We start from the raw sequence: 14,113 nt of genomic DNA, 5'->3' as shown, positions 1-14,113 counted from the left end.
ACTTCCTGCTGGTAATGAGCGATAAAAATTAAATAATGACCACAGCCAACAATTTCTTAACTCTTTCACTGAGTTGTGGTGACAAATAGTTGATTGCTTCACCAAGGAAGCTTTGGGACAGTGTGGAAAACTTCAGAGCAACGGGTCACGCATAACGATTTTTTGCAGCTCTTGCACCAAAACCTTGTTTCCTTCCTAATTTTTAGGCCCTCGTCTCACCCACATAACACCCGCACCTCCTCCTCGGGCACTGGCACCCAGATTTTGATGCGGGAGTGTTCACACGGATGGGAGCCCTTCACCTTCTCAGAAGCGTTGCGGTTAGTTTCTTCGACCACCATTGAAATGAGTTCATCATCGAGGAAACGCTAAATATATTCAAGCAAGTCATCAGGCGAGCTTATAGTAAACGTCTTACCGGGAACTGCCAGAAAAGGAAACCGAAGGGGTCAAGTAGCGATGTTATTGAAGTCGATCCTCATCCACTGACGCGCGCTTGCAAAGTTCGCTTCTGAGCTGTCTTCTCCTTCATCGGAAGAACTGCTCAGCACAACGTCATCACTGTTGTCCTCGCTCCCTGAAACAATATACACTTCGGTGTCTGAATCACCATCCTCTGAAGAAGATGACAACGAAGAAAAGTGTGTTTTCCGAGTAGACGGGCCAGCAATACACGCGTTCTCTCCGCCGGATGCCATTTTTAACACCCAGGTTGCCATACGAATGAAACATTTATGCGGTAGAAGAAAACAAAACTAACAGGTCAGTGCTGCCATCTGTCGAGAAAAATGCCATCTAGGCGACACGAGCGCTGCTCGTCCGAAACGCTGAAGGCAAGAACCTATTCAATAAGGACGAGCTAAAGTCGTCCAAAACGGTTTGGGGACGGCTTGGCAAGGACGAGCTCAGCTCGTCCAAAACGGCTAAGGGGTTAAAAAACAAACTGAAAACATGTTAGGATCAACAGACTGTGATTTCAACGTGTGATTGTGATTAGAGCCTACTCTAAGGAAAAACGAAGCAGGTTTCATTTGGTTTGTGTAATAAACTGTTACAATCATTTTTGTTGAAAAAACTGCTGGCTCCAGTGGGAAGTGTAGAAAACTCCTCAGTGAGTCTTGGGAGTGTCTTTTTCGCCTTTGCCAGTGGGCTGTACTTCTGTGCTGACTGCGGCACCAACCAATGTGAGGGGTGCGAGTTGTTGCTGCACCAGGACCCCCGCTTCAGGGACCACCAGCCCCGCATACCTGTGAAACAGCCCGACCCCCAGCTGCTGTGCGAGGGCTTCAGCTGTCAACGCGAGAACCTCGCTGACATCCGCTGCAAAACGTGCGAGCGCAGCCTCTGCTATGCCTGCGACTACCAGGTCCACCTGCTGAGCCGAAAGTTTGCCCACATCAAGGTACGTCTGTTACCCCTTACACACAAACACCAAAGAGGTGTGGAAACTTTCTTTCCGGTCTCTTTGAAACATGTTCTGTAGTGTGTTGCTAAGCATGAATACAGGTTCTATCCTGGCTGTAGGTTTCGCTTGAGTAGCAAAGAGAGCGGCATGGATCAAGTTAATGATGAAGAGGTAGACACAACCCAAACATTGCAGAGGGGTGCATTATTGAACTGTGCTCGGGCCTATTGATGTACCATGTTGTCTTCTCTATGTGCTACCATGGCCGCCAAGGTGCACCTGACCCCAGTGATGATGGCGGCAGGACCTAGGCTGGCTGTCAGCCACAAGTACCCAAAAAAGAATGTATGCTGGACGAATGAAACTGAAGCAGCCCTGATCCTGCTCAATCGGCTTCAAGAGAAGACTGGGTTGTGATGCATAACCATTTTTTGTGATGGTGACAGGCGCACTTTTCGTGCCTTGACCCAAGGAGGCATCTATGAATACCTAAGCATTAAGAAGGACTGCTTGAACCACGTCCACAAGCTAATGGTGACGGCTGTTCACACCTTGGTTCAGAAGAAGGCACAAGGGGAATCTCTTGGTAGGAAGGGGAGACACGGAATAAGGTAATAATAAAAACAAGTTACTGTCGGAATGCCTTCAGGAGGCACAGGTAGGATGTTCCAGCATTGTCAAAGGCAGTGCAGGCCACACACTTTCACATTACCTCAGCGTGCAAAGCCGCAGGCCTTGGTCACTGTTCTGAAGGTGATGATTCCTGATTCATCTTCAACCACACACTGGCGAACTAGGAGAAGCCACCACCACATAAAAGCCTTCTGGCAGGTTTTGTTTGCACTGCACTGGAGCGAGTTTTTGTGAGGCTGGAGGACCAGGCCCGCTTGAGTGATGGCATGGTTCAGAACGCCACTCAGTGCCTGTACTCTGTGATCCGAGGCCGGACTTCCAAGAAGACCCATGACTCATTGCTGGCTGTGGAAAGAGGGCTGTTGCAGTGCAGCTTCTAATGGGAGGCAGGTGGCAGGTGTCAGTTAAATTAATGATTGGTCGTGGGAGGTTGTTCGGGAAGAACAGCATGGGTCGCACAATCTCTACCGGTGGCTATGATAGAAGCAGCCACCTGCCAGTGCAGTGGTGCATCATTTAACCGCTGCACCGCTGCGCTGGGAGTGGTATGAGGGCTCGCCTCGATTCACAGCTGTTCAGTAGAGAATAAGCAATTCTTCATAATGGGAATTATCCCACTAAAGCTATCGTGTCATATCCTTAAGGCAGAGCTTAAATGTCCCCTCCAATTGAAGAATGAATACCTGCTTTCAAATGTCTACTCAGTTTAACTACGTTAAACCCCTACCACTTCTTTGTGTTGAGCAACATCTAGGCTGCATTCTAAAGCCTTGATTTTTCCCATATGATGAATGCAGCAGTGTCGAGTTCAATTTTCTCGCCTTTGTTTTCTTTTTTGTCTTGTGGCTTTGTCTAATACCTCAGCTACATCCTAAAGCTTGCCTTCTTTCTTCATTAAGCCAGACAGATCGGCAGCTAGGTCAAATGTGGGCTTATTACTGCCAAATTTGCCACACGACGATTACTGCCACATTTGCCACATAATGTGGCACTTTCTTTCCACCTTTATTACTCATTCTTCATAAAATGACATTTGAACCCAACCGCGGCGGCTGCGCTTTTATGGAGGAAAAACGCTAAGGCGCCCATGTGCTGTATAATGTCAGTGCACATTAAAGATCCCCAGGTGGTCGAAATTATTCCTGAGCCCTCCACTACGGCACCTCTCTCTTCCTTTCTTCTTTCACTCCCTCCTTTATCCCTTCCCTTATGGGGCTTCAGGTGTCCAAGGATATATGAGACAGATACTGCGCCATTTCCTTTCCTCCAAAACTAATTATTATTATCATAAAATGACATAGCCATTTTCTTAGCTTTAGGATGTGCAGTGGACCTTTGGAGATGTCTGCATAGTTTTAAAACAAGTTCTTTAAATGGGAAATTACTAAATGGCCCATAATAAGTGACCTAGCTAAAATGTTATTTTGCTATATCTTTCTTTCCAGATGAGATATTTGAAAGCAGCATTCAGTGATATACTTGATTGCTAAGTTTCAGCTAGGTATGTGTAAAATAAAGTTTATGGCCCTAGTCACCCCTTGAATCAAGAGTTAAAAATATTTCAAGTGCTTACCGTCCGGGTGTGACGCATTGCCAACGCTAGCTGGTTCATGAAATTATTAACATAGTGATGCCGACATGCATAACAAGCGCTGCCACTGATCAAACACAGATAGCTGCAGTAGCCTGTGAGTGATTGGGCAGACTCGTGGCTGGGGGAAGTGTGTACTCTGCATCATGGTCCATTTTAGGGCCTCCGGTCGACTTTGGTTGCCCAAGTTGCTGTTCACCAAAGGCTGGAGACTGGCACAGAGCGGCTGGGCCCTGTGCCAGCAGCTTTGTACTTGCGTGTACATAGTTGTCTATCTTTTTGCTGTGGAATGGGGCATGCGGGCCGGATGATGATGAGTTGAAACTTGGTGAACTAGGCTAATACATCTTGCGCTGTAAAATTAAATTTGTCCTTTAGTGAGAACAACCCAGCTAATGATGATGGGGATCCCAGCTTTAGTGACCATATTTGGATGGATGCAAAAAACACTCGTGGTATTGGATTGTGGTGCACAGTAAGAAACCAGTGTAGTCGATTTTAGTCTGGAGCCTTCTGCTGTGTTGTGCCTTATAGCCAACAATGTTACTTTGGCATGCAAGAATGAGCCAATAAATCGAGATCTTTGGAGTGCCCACTGTTAAAACATCATGGAGAAGTCCACCTAGAATGATACTGTCTACTGATTTATTTTTCTGTAATTTGTCATTCTAGGATCTTATTAGTGAAACTGGCCATCGATTTATTAGTTTATTGTGTGCTGCATCGCAAGCACTCCTGCTTATGTCTTCTCAGGTGCAATGTTGTGCTTCAGCTAGCTAGTGCTTCAGCGCATTGAAATATGCATGATATTGTGACCAGATTGTCATTCTCAGTTAAGCGGGTTCAAATAGTGAGATAACTGTTATCTGTCTAGTCTGGTGTCTTGAATAAATACGTTCTTCTCATTGGCTACCTTCTCATTCACCACTCCACCTTACACACTGCATAAATCAAATTGGATTTCTACCTGAACATCCTCATTTGTGCATAAAGAAATCAGTTCACCATAGCGGAATAGTGACTTAGCGTTCAGAGAGAAACGTAACTTAATTTGGGGCTTAGAGAACCTTTTGCTTATCTAGCACTGCCACTTTACCATCTACTGTAGTCGATAGCCTGATGAGCAGTGGAACGCAGATAAACTGATAGAGGCGAGGGGAGGGTGGTGTTGGGCAAATAGGGGAGGGTGGTGTTGGGCAAATGGAATATTTCCAGAGGGGCACAAGTGTTTAATGCAGGGAAGAAAAGGAAAAGGTAATGAACGACATCTCAGCCTTTTTCTCAAGCTCTATGCGCAAGTAGCAAGCACACAGTCATACCAAAACTGTTAGGTCTGGGCAGTAGAATTTTAAGCTTGCTGGAGTAGTTTTCCTCTCACTTATTTTTCTGCGCAGGTTCGCTTTCGCTACTACCTCGACCGCCTGGCAGAGGCGGCACAGAGTGCAGCAACAGTGGACGAGGGACGAGTGGGCACCGACGACGAAGAAGAGCAGTACCTGTCGGCCGAGCCCTACTACAGCTCATCCTATGAGGAAGACAGCACCATGATGGCCCTGCAGTCTCTCGAGCCAGACATTGTCAGCGGCACGCACAAGCAAACAGCGTCCACTAGCGTTCTGCTCGTGGATGACAAGGAGGTGCTAAAGGTGTGCATTTATGGAGTCACTGATCACTTTTGACTACTTTATGAAAGCTTTCAGCGTGTGTTTACACGTCTTAGCTTTCTCACCAAATCACTCACACTCCACACATTCGCTCACTCATGTTCCGCTCACTATCAGGCGCGCACACACAGCTAAATGCAGATTTGCTAATTCACTTGTGCAGTCACTCATTGCGTGACCTGCCCTCACTTGCACACTTACTTGTTTCTTTTGCCAGCACAAAGCGTACGTGCGCGCGCTTTGTGCTGGCAAAGGTAACCTTCACATCATAATCATAGTTGCGCTACAGTTGGATAAAATTGGATAAATGCGGTAATTTCTTTGTGCCCCTTCTGCCAGGTATCATCAGCAGCAGAGCTTGCAGCCAAGCTGGGCTGCAAGCCTGAGACATCGGTCAAGGTGGTCTCCATCTTCGGCAACACGGGCGAGGGGAAATCTCACACACTGAACCACACCTTCTACGATGGGCGGCAGGTGTTTCAGACGTCGCCACAGCAGGAGTCTTGCACCATTGGTGTTTGGGCGGCTCACTGTCCTGAGCAGGGGCTGCTCACTATTGACACCGAAGGACTGCTCGGCATCGCTGAAAACCAGAACCAGCGCACCCGGCTTCTCCTCAAGGTCAGCGAGTGCTTCCTTCCTGAGCAGCAGAGGACCTTATTTTTGAATGTCTCATAGGCACTCTCTGTGCCTGCATGTTTTTGGAAACATGCAGCTAGCGTATTGCAATGACAGAAAACACAGGCTGTGAGTAAGTTTGAACATGGGCTGAGTGCTTTCAACTGGTGTAAGCAGAAATCAGGCCAAATGTCTTCTATCTTGTCATTTCTCTGGTTTCTAGCCCTGGTGGCCACACGCGGCAACAGCGCACTTTTACCTAACTGCTTTTAAACTGCAATCACTTGGAAAAGGCATGATCTTATTCATATGTAGGAGTGAAATCAGTGCACTGACCATGTGCTGTTATCATCTGCATGTAAGAGATACCTCCCTGATAGCCCAATTGGTTTTGCTTCTTCGTCATAATCAACCTGACTACGCCTACTGCAGAACTAAGGCCTCTCCCATGCAGATGCAAAGAAAGAAGTACGCAAACATGACACGGACAGCGAAGAGGCAGACTCGCACAAATGCAGACTAACAACTTTAGTAAGTGAAGGAATACAAGGCATATGTATAAGCGATCTCAGCATTTAACTTACAATCTAATCGAAAAAACGCCAGCATGTGGACAAGTCCCTAAGTGAGAACTCTAACTGGGAACTGTCGCGTATGTCAGTAAACAACAAAAGCAGTGAAAATAGGCGCCAAGTCAGTTATCAAATAAAAAACACACAACAGCTTTGATACTTAAAAGCTTTTAAAACCATGAATGAAGCTGGAACCATCGTAAGAGCTGACATTGACTAACAGAACCTCTTTCACAACACGGACAACGCTTACCTAAGAAAGACCAAAACAAACGGAAGGGCGCCTCCAAAAAAGGCTACCCAAACACCAGAAACCTGCATTCGACCTTCCAAAAATGAAAGTTCTTTAGATGACAAGGAAATGGAAGGCTTGCTAACACAGTTGTCCGTGGTGCCTATGTGAAAAGATTTAATAACGAGGCATTTGCCTTTCGATCTTCTGCACCACCTTCAGTTTGTACCTCTTATTAAGCTTAACTACAATAACTTCCACCCTCTCGTTAATACTACAGAATTCCTCTGCATTGCCAGCTATATCCTTATTGATGAGGAATTCCACACCTAGTTTTAGTCTGTCCACTAATCGATGATAGCATAGTATGTGCGCGTCCTTTAGCAATGTATTTGCCTTATTTGCCCTCCTGCCCTCACTAAGCCGTATGACATCCCATTTAACACCCGCCAGTTCCTTGAACAGCACTACAAGGCTAGCCTCACTCGATACGGGTCTAGCGTTAAACTTTGCCAGGTACACTTTCCAATGATGGCCTCTCCAGAGCCAGAGATTCTTAGCGCCGTCTGCTGCAGCGGGACTCGTTTCTCTTCATACCACTGGTATATTCCTGCAGGTCATCGAAGTGTTGTCGTGAAATGGAAGGGGACATATTGTTGGGATTTCTCAGTGCTCTGAGCTGCTCTGACATGAATAGGTAATATAAATATAAAGCAGCTTCCTAATGGGGCTTTGTTTTCCTTTTTACTTCTTTAACATCTAAGCAGTGATGTTTTTGAGAATTGGAAATGCCTTTACTTTGGCCCTGTTGACAAGGATAATGTTGTTACTGAAATTTCTGCTTCACCTTAATCGAAGAGCTAGTTTGGGCTGGTTTGGCACAGTGAAACCTCTTAATTTGTCTCCCATCAATTTGAAACTCCGCACAATTTGGGCTCCCGACATGTTGCTGGCTGATGCCCATGCAAGTCTATGACGTCATACGCTTGTTAATTCAGATGCTGTTGGGTTCACACTGGTTAATTGTGGACGCACTTCCGACCGGAGGCTGTTGTATGAAGCACATAGCCGGTGATCATTGTACTATACCCGGTCGTGTCAAATATTATGTCAAAAAGGTGCCGCGCACCTCTTGTGTCATGCAGTGACACGCGTGATGACGTTTGGAGGGTCCTGGGAACGAAAAATTGTACAGCCACATAGTAGTTTTGGTTTCATATTTTTTTGTTTTCTCAGACCACGGCAATGGTGGCCTGGCCACACGTTAGCCAGTCGGCTGTGTACAGTTGTGCGCAGTTTCGGACACTGGTTAGTGCGTCACTGCTCTTTTAATTTTCTCACCAAGAGGCGGTGTCTTGTCGTTCTGGCACTGACGTGTTCTGTCAATACCTTCTAAAGGCTCCCAAAACACCTGCTAAAGTCTTTCGGAGGCGTTGGTTCTGCCCACATGATTCCTCTATTTTTTTATTTGGGCGAAACTGCGCACTTGTCGTGCAGTTATCGCAGTTCATGCGGTGCCACCTCTTCACATGCGATGACACTGCTTGTGAGTAGACTCCATTACTGCTGCATCGCATCATAAGGAAGCCATGAAAGTCTTTACCATTCTGAAGCAGTCCTGCATTAACAATCCTGAGAGTGCGCACAGTATGCATCTGACGTTGTTCAAAAAGATTGTCATTTATGCACAGTTTTCGTCTCGAAAGCAGATGACTGTCGCCTGGTTTTGGCTAAATAAATTTACTGGCACGCGAACGGTTTCTGCCAATTTTGGGAGGGCAGTTCATTCATTCGGACATTTTTTCCGGTCCCTTGTGAAGTCCAAATTAACGAGATTTTACTGTAATCTGTACAATTTTCTTTAGGGCCTCCCCACGGGAGGACAAAGAAGAGGACGCAAAATAAGTGCTTCCTTCCAGCTTTTCATTGGTTGGAAATTAGCACTTGTGCTGTTCTATTCTCGTTTTTTCATTATTATTCTTGTATTTTGACCCTTTTATTTCAAAACAGAGCTGTACTTCCTCCAGCTGTCAGGCAGCATCGTGCATGGCTTTGCTTTGTCGCGCAGGTCCTGGCTGTGTCGGACATAGTGATCTTCCGCACCCGGGCAGAGCGCCTGACCACAGACCTCTTCACTTTCCTTGGGGATGCTTCGCGAGCCTATGTCAGCCACTTCTCACATGAACTCAAGGCACTGAAGGAACGCTGCAATCTCACGGGACCCATTTCAGCTCTAGGGCCTGCTGTCATTGTTTTCCACGAAACTATGCACACCAGGCCACTGGCTAACGGTATGTGCACATGTTGTTACCATTGTGTTCTTTTCTATTCATTTTTCATTAAATGGTTCCATGGTCTTGATTTTTCTGCTAATATTTAGGTGTGTACTATTGGCGGGTGAATATTTCAGATTCGTGTAGTTTTCAAATAATGTTCGTTATTCATGTCAGTATGCGCTTTGCTTTTAGTGTTTGATGTTAAGCTAAGCCTGGATGTAGAACCTCCACTTAGCAAATTATGGAGTTCTTCAATTCCCCAACATGGCCCCATTGAAATGTGTCTGTTTCCGACTTTCGTGTAACAAAGGTGTTGTGGCAGTTGACCTTGATATAATGAACTCTCTGCACCGACCAGTTATCGGCTAGTGGTGTTTTACTTGAAATTTCGCCGAACACCGTGACTGAAATAGTCAGACACAGTTGACACAACGTGCTGTGCTCCAGTGTGATTGACACCTTTTTCTGTCAAATGCAGCGGTCTCCTCAGGTTTCACTTTTGACGCAGGACACCAGGTGGCATTAAAAAAAGCTTTCTTTAAGAACAGTGCAAAAAAAACGACAGAGCAAAAAGCAGTGGGCACCCATGGCTGCTGCTCAGTTGCTCGCGTGATTCTGGCGCTGATTGCAGACGCTCGGTGGTAGTAGGGATGGTGGAGAGAGCTGGCAATGCGAGGTAAAGACCAGAGCAACAACTCCCCTACCTCACGCGTGGTGGCAGCAGCTCCTTCAGTCTCATTATAGACACAATCATAAAATGTTTCCTTATGTTTACGACTTTGAGTAGCGGGAGTTTCTGTAAACGTCTGCGAAGTGGTTTCATCTACATTTATATTTCATTGTGGTTTCTGTTGTGCATTTCCCTTTCAAGTCTTCATGCGAAAACTACATGTAACGATAAATAAAATTTTTTTATATCCGGTACAGTAAAACCTCATTAATTCTTCCTTCGTTAATTCGGAAATCTGTGCAGTTCTAACTGCCAACGCAGACCTGCCCAATGCCCATGTAAGTCTATTGTGTTGGACGCTTTCTAATTCACACGCTGCGTGTCTTGTACCAGTTAAATTCAAATGAGCTCCCGAAGAGAGGGTCTGTCCAGGTATGACTGGCATGGCAAATGGTTGCCTGAATAGCCCTACTCAAAACCAGTGGTCCAAGTTGCAGTCTCTCGTGCACCAGTGATGTGCGTGTGAAGGCAGTTTTGACGAAAAATGGACTGCCTTGTCTCGGAGAGCAGTCCGACTGTTTAGTTTTCGGTTCTGCGTTTCTGAGCATTAGGAGGGCCATGAGAGTGAAAACTATCTGGCTACAGCGCCATTGGCGTCTGTGTGAAGCGTCCACCTGCCAAACGCCCCTCTCCACTTGTTGGGGAGAGGAGGCAAATGTTGGACTAAGAATGACAGAAAATAACTCTGACAGCAACAGGCCTACGTGCAAGATAGACAGCCTCACGAAGAACACTGTGTAAAAATGAGGCTTACGAGAGCTATTCCTTCTCTGCATTGTTCAGGAAGAGCAACCCGAGTCTCACAAGCCCCACCAGTGGGAACAGGAAGGCACAGAAATTTCCATGCCTACTAAAGCCATTCGGCCCCGCTGCAGTGACTCGGTGGTTATGGCGCTCGGCTGCTGACCCCTAAAAACAAGGGTTGGATACCAGCCGTGGCAGCATCATGTTTTGATGGAAGCGAAACGATAGCAACGTAGATGTGTCCCTTATAGCCTGAGTTGCTTTGGGATGTGAAACCCTATAAACTAAACTAAAGCCTACCGATTGGCACATTGAATGCACATTTCTCACCGGTGAACAGTTTGCTTGCTTAACTGTGGCTGTGATGCTTGCACGCAGCTTGTTTAGACTGAAAAATCGTACTTTCGGGCTCTGCAGAGTCCGAATTACTGGTCCTGAATATGTACATGTACCTATCAGGTACGTGAAGCAGGCTGTATTTAGACGCCAGCTCTGGAAATACTCGCATAAATGTGTAAGTTAACATATCAGACTAAGAATACTACACATAGAGCAAGCTTGCAAGCTGCCCGCTGCTGCAGCTTGGCTTAAAACTATGGGTCTGTTCGGACTTTCTGGGTCAAGGGACCTCAGTCTGTTTGCTGACTGCCCTTGTGGATTTTATAGATGACGGTCATTTGGCTGTTGGGGATCTGAAGAACCGCTTCGGCCAGATCAACCAGAGCTTCGATGCCTTCAGCGACCTGCAGTACGTCGGCATCCAGACAGTGAGGCTGCCCACCTGCTTCGATGGGCTGAGGGCCGCTGTGAAAAAAATCATGGAGAACTCAACGGTGCGCTCGGCAAGGCCCATGGAGGTCATATTCCAGGCACTAAAGGTGAGCTGGTGGCCGCTTGTGACCTGTGGAACATTGTCAGTGTCTCTGTGAGGGATGAAAATTTGCAGGCTGTACTTCCAGAGCTGGCAGCGACGTTGTTTAGAGCAGCCGAGTTTCGTGATGCTTGCTCACAGAAGTTCCACACTGTGTGGATGTTAGAAGTGCACAAAAAGAAAAAGCCATAATTCAGAAAAGGGAAGTGCTCTCTGGCCTGGCTGAGAGACGTGGATTGTTCGCGCAGAATGTAGCCCTTGTGGTGTCTGGGCTGGCTAAAGGTGCCTATGGAAGTCAATGAAGGCCCAGCTCATTGCTGAAATGTGGTGCACTCGTGGGCCGTGGTATAACGCAGTCATCCATGGGTACTTCAACTGCCTGTGATTGCCTCGAAATGTGGTGCTCCACATGTTTATTGCTGTATAGCAGAATTATGCCGATGATATGTCGCCACTTTGTGTGCTTCCCCTGGTGTTGCAGCACCGTGCACTATCTCTGGCATGTCAAAGCAGTTTCAGTGAGAGCAACTGAAAACATTTTCAAGAGGCCACGACCCGCAGTGAAGGGCGAGTGTTTGGAGGCTGTTAGATCGGCCTTGAGATATGATCTTTGTTTCTTTTTCAAGCCTAGTGGTTCTGGCACCACCATGCCAGCATAGCTAGGCCGGCAAATAGGTATGAGCGATACATTTTTGTGCGTACAGTTGACAACCGATTTTCCGGACTCCCAAGGGACCGCGAAATCATTAGAAAAATCGGGCGGTCTGGAAAATCAAATTTCACCAAGAAAAGTCATTTAACTTATAGCCACTGTGCAAGAAGGAGTCAGTAGTTTTGTGCACGTTCTAAAGCTCTTCATGATTAAATCTCGCCGCGCCTCGTATACAGATGGTGAGCAGCGACCGCATTCACAAGCTTGGCCTACGATGGCTGTCCTGCCTTGGGCATATCACTAATGAGCGCATGGGTTGGGTTAAAGTCTAGACGCGAAAGCGAACCCACCGCTGTGATGGAACTGCACTGCGCCCGCAGTAGGAATGGCTCGCAACAAGAAGACAAAGATGGCGAAACGATATGAATCAACAAACGGCCGAAGCAAGCACTCCGTCAGCATTGGCCTTCGCAATTAGGTCTAGCGACTAGAGTGAAAAGCGACATTGTAACCAGCAACATGCACGGTGTGGTGGCTTGCTCATAATGAGACATGTCTTGCCCGTAACCAAAATGCCAGTTGTTAATTGACTGTTTTACGATTTAAAAGTTGGGGTTGCAGTGCGGTTTTGTTACGGGTACACTACTGACCTTGCTTTGAAATGCACCACCATTTTCTTCCGTGCTCGCAGTCTCCCATGTGCTTTGCAGCTGCCTCTTCTGAAGTCACGACAATGAATTCCGCGAACTGCGACTACTGTTCCAAGTCTTTACGGTGGACAGTATCCAAGAAAGTTGGAAAACACGCGTCCGCAATGTGCCGACTGTCAGAGAATTTCAGCCTCGCAATTCGATCATTTTGTGTGATCAATATTTCGATCGCCCTTTCGGTTTGAATTGACGAGGTTCCATTGCACATATAATATGGTGGCTTGGGTGTAGGTGGCGAGTGCGAACAGGGTCCAAAAAATCAAGCAGTCAGTTGCGGTGCGTCCAGAATTTCAGGTGCTCTTATACATTGGGTTTATGGGCCATTTTGTGGTATCGTGAGGAAGTCTGAATAATAAAATAAAGCATGTCTGAAAAACCAGGAATCCGAATTATTGGTCGACGACTGTATATATTTTTTGTTTGATTCTTCTGGTTGATGAACAGATTTTCACAGAATTCTCCTTAAATCCGTTGCAACTAGCCTGAACTTCTGAACATGCAGTAAAATTATACGTATACATTAATATGCATTAATTCGGTTGTTGTCCTCATTTATGTATTGTTAGTTGGTCTGTGTAGTGTGTAGTTTAGATAGTGTTTCTTTTTTTTTTGCATATTAAAGCATCAACATAGTTTTCCAGCTGTGAAAGCCATAAACTTGTTGCCTTTTCTTCTTGGAATTTTCGCACCTGGCCCAGGCATCGTCGATTTCATTGGAGTTTCCAGGTCAAATGCATCATGACGATGCAAGCTGTACAGCAGTAAGTGGCACATAAAAAGAGTCCGCAGTCTAATCATCTAAACTCTAATCCACGGGCTGCGTACCAGATGTCAGGAGCGCCTTCCAACACGGCAGTGTTGAATTTTTTTTTAGAATGGTACCGGCCACTTAAAACTAACCATTCGTGTCCTGGTATTAGTACCTCATCAAGTAAACAAGCTCTAGCTTTCTTCAGCTTTCGCTCCGTCGTAAAAACTCCCACTTGCATTTTTTTTTCACAAGCTGTTTATTCTTCATGCGCCCTACCTTTCATGACACATCGATCATCTCTTTAAAAATTTTGGGACACTGCTATGTCCTAATAATATTTACCCTGACATATTCGTACCACAGAATAACAGAACTGCTTCCTTACGTTCATTGCTGCCATCAGTGACACTACTAACTTTGAGAAGGCGTGCCGTGGCAGTGGCATGGCCCAACTAACTCCTCTCTGTAATGCCCCAATGGGCATTGAAAATTTACAACAAAAAAAGCAGATGGACTGCTGTTAATTTAACATTCTTTAGTTTGTGTTTTTGTTTAACCATGTCTGTGTTCACCGAGTGCCTAACCACGTGCACTACCTCTGAACCATTTCTAAACAGTCCCAACAGTCAACCATGCCTTTTGGTGGAGAAAAAGACTGGTTAAT

The 14,113-nt window shown here is 46.1% G+C and overlaps 1 protein-coding gene across 12 annotated transcripts in view; it reads left to right on the top strand.

Annotated features, from left to right (window-relative positions):
* The window catches only part of LOC144133467 (zinc finger FYVE domain-containing protein 1-like), a 39,962-nt gene that overhangs the window by 4,900 nt on the left and 20,949 nt on the right, over positions 1–14,113 (top strand). For all 12 annotated transcript variants that reach the window (XM_077666579.1, XM_077666575.1, XM_077666570.1 and 9 more), the window contains 5 exons: positions 1,147–1,402; positions 5,024–5,275; positions 5,633–5,914; positions 8,784–9,006; positions 11,132–11,343. In XM_077666579.1, the coding sequence (XP_077522705.1) occupies positions 1,147–1,402; positions 5,024–5,275; positions 5,633–5,914; positions 8,784–9,006; positions 11,132–11,343 (1,225 nt within the window). The remainder of the gene's footprint in view (positions 1–1,146; positions 1,403–5,023; positions 5,276–5,632; positions 5,915–8,783; positions 9,007–11,131; positions 11,344–14,113) is intronic.

The sequence above is a fragment of the Amblyomma americanum genome, chromosome 5, assembly GCF_052857255.1.
Source record: "Amblyomma americanum isolate KBUSLIRL-KWMA chromosome 5, ASM5285725v1, whole genome shotgun sequence".
NCBI classification, from domain to species: domain Eukaryota; kingdom Metazoa; phylum Arthropoda; class Arachnida; order Ixodida; family Ixodidae; genus Amblyomma; species Amblyomma americanum.
Note: the sequence above shows the minus strand (reverse complement) of the source record. Positions and strands in the feature narration are given on the sequence as shown.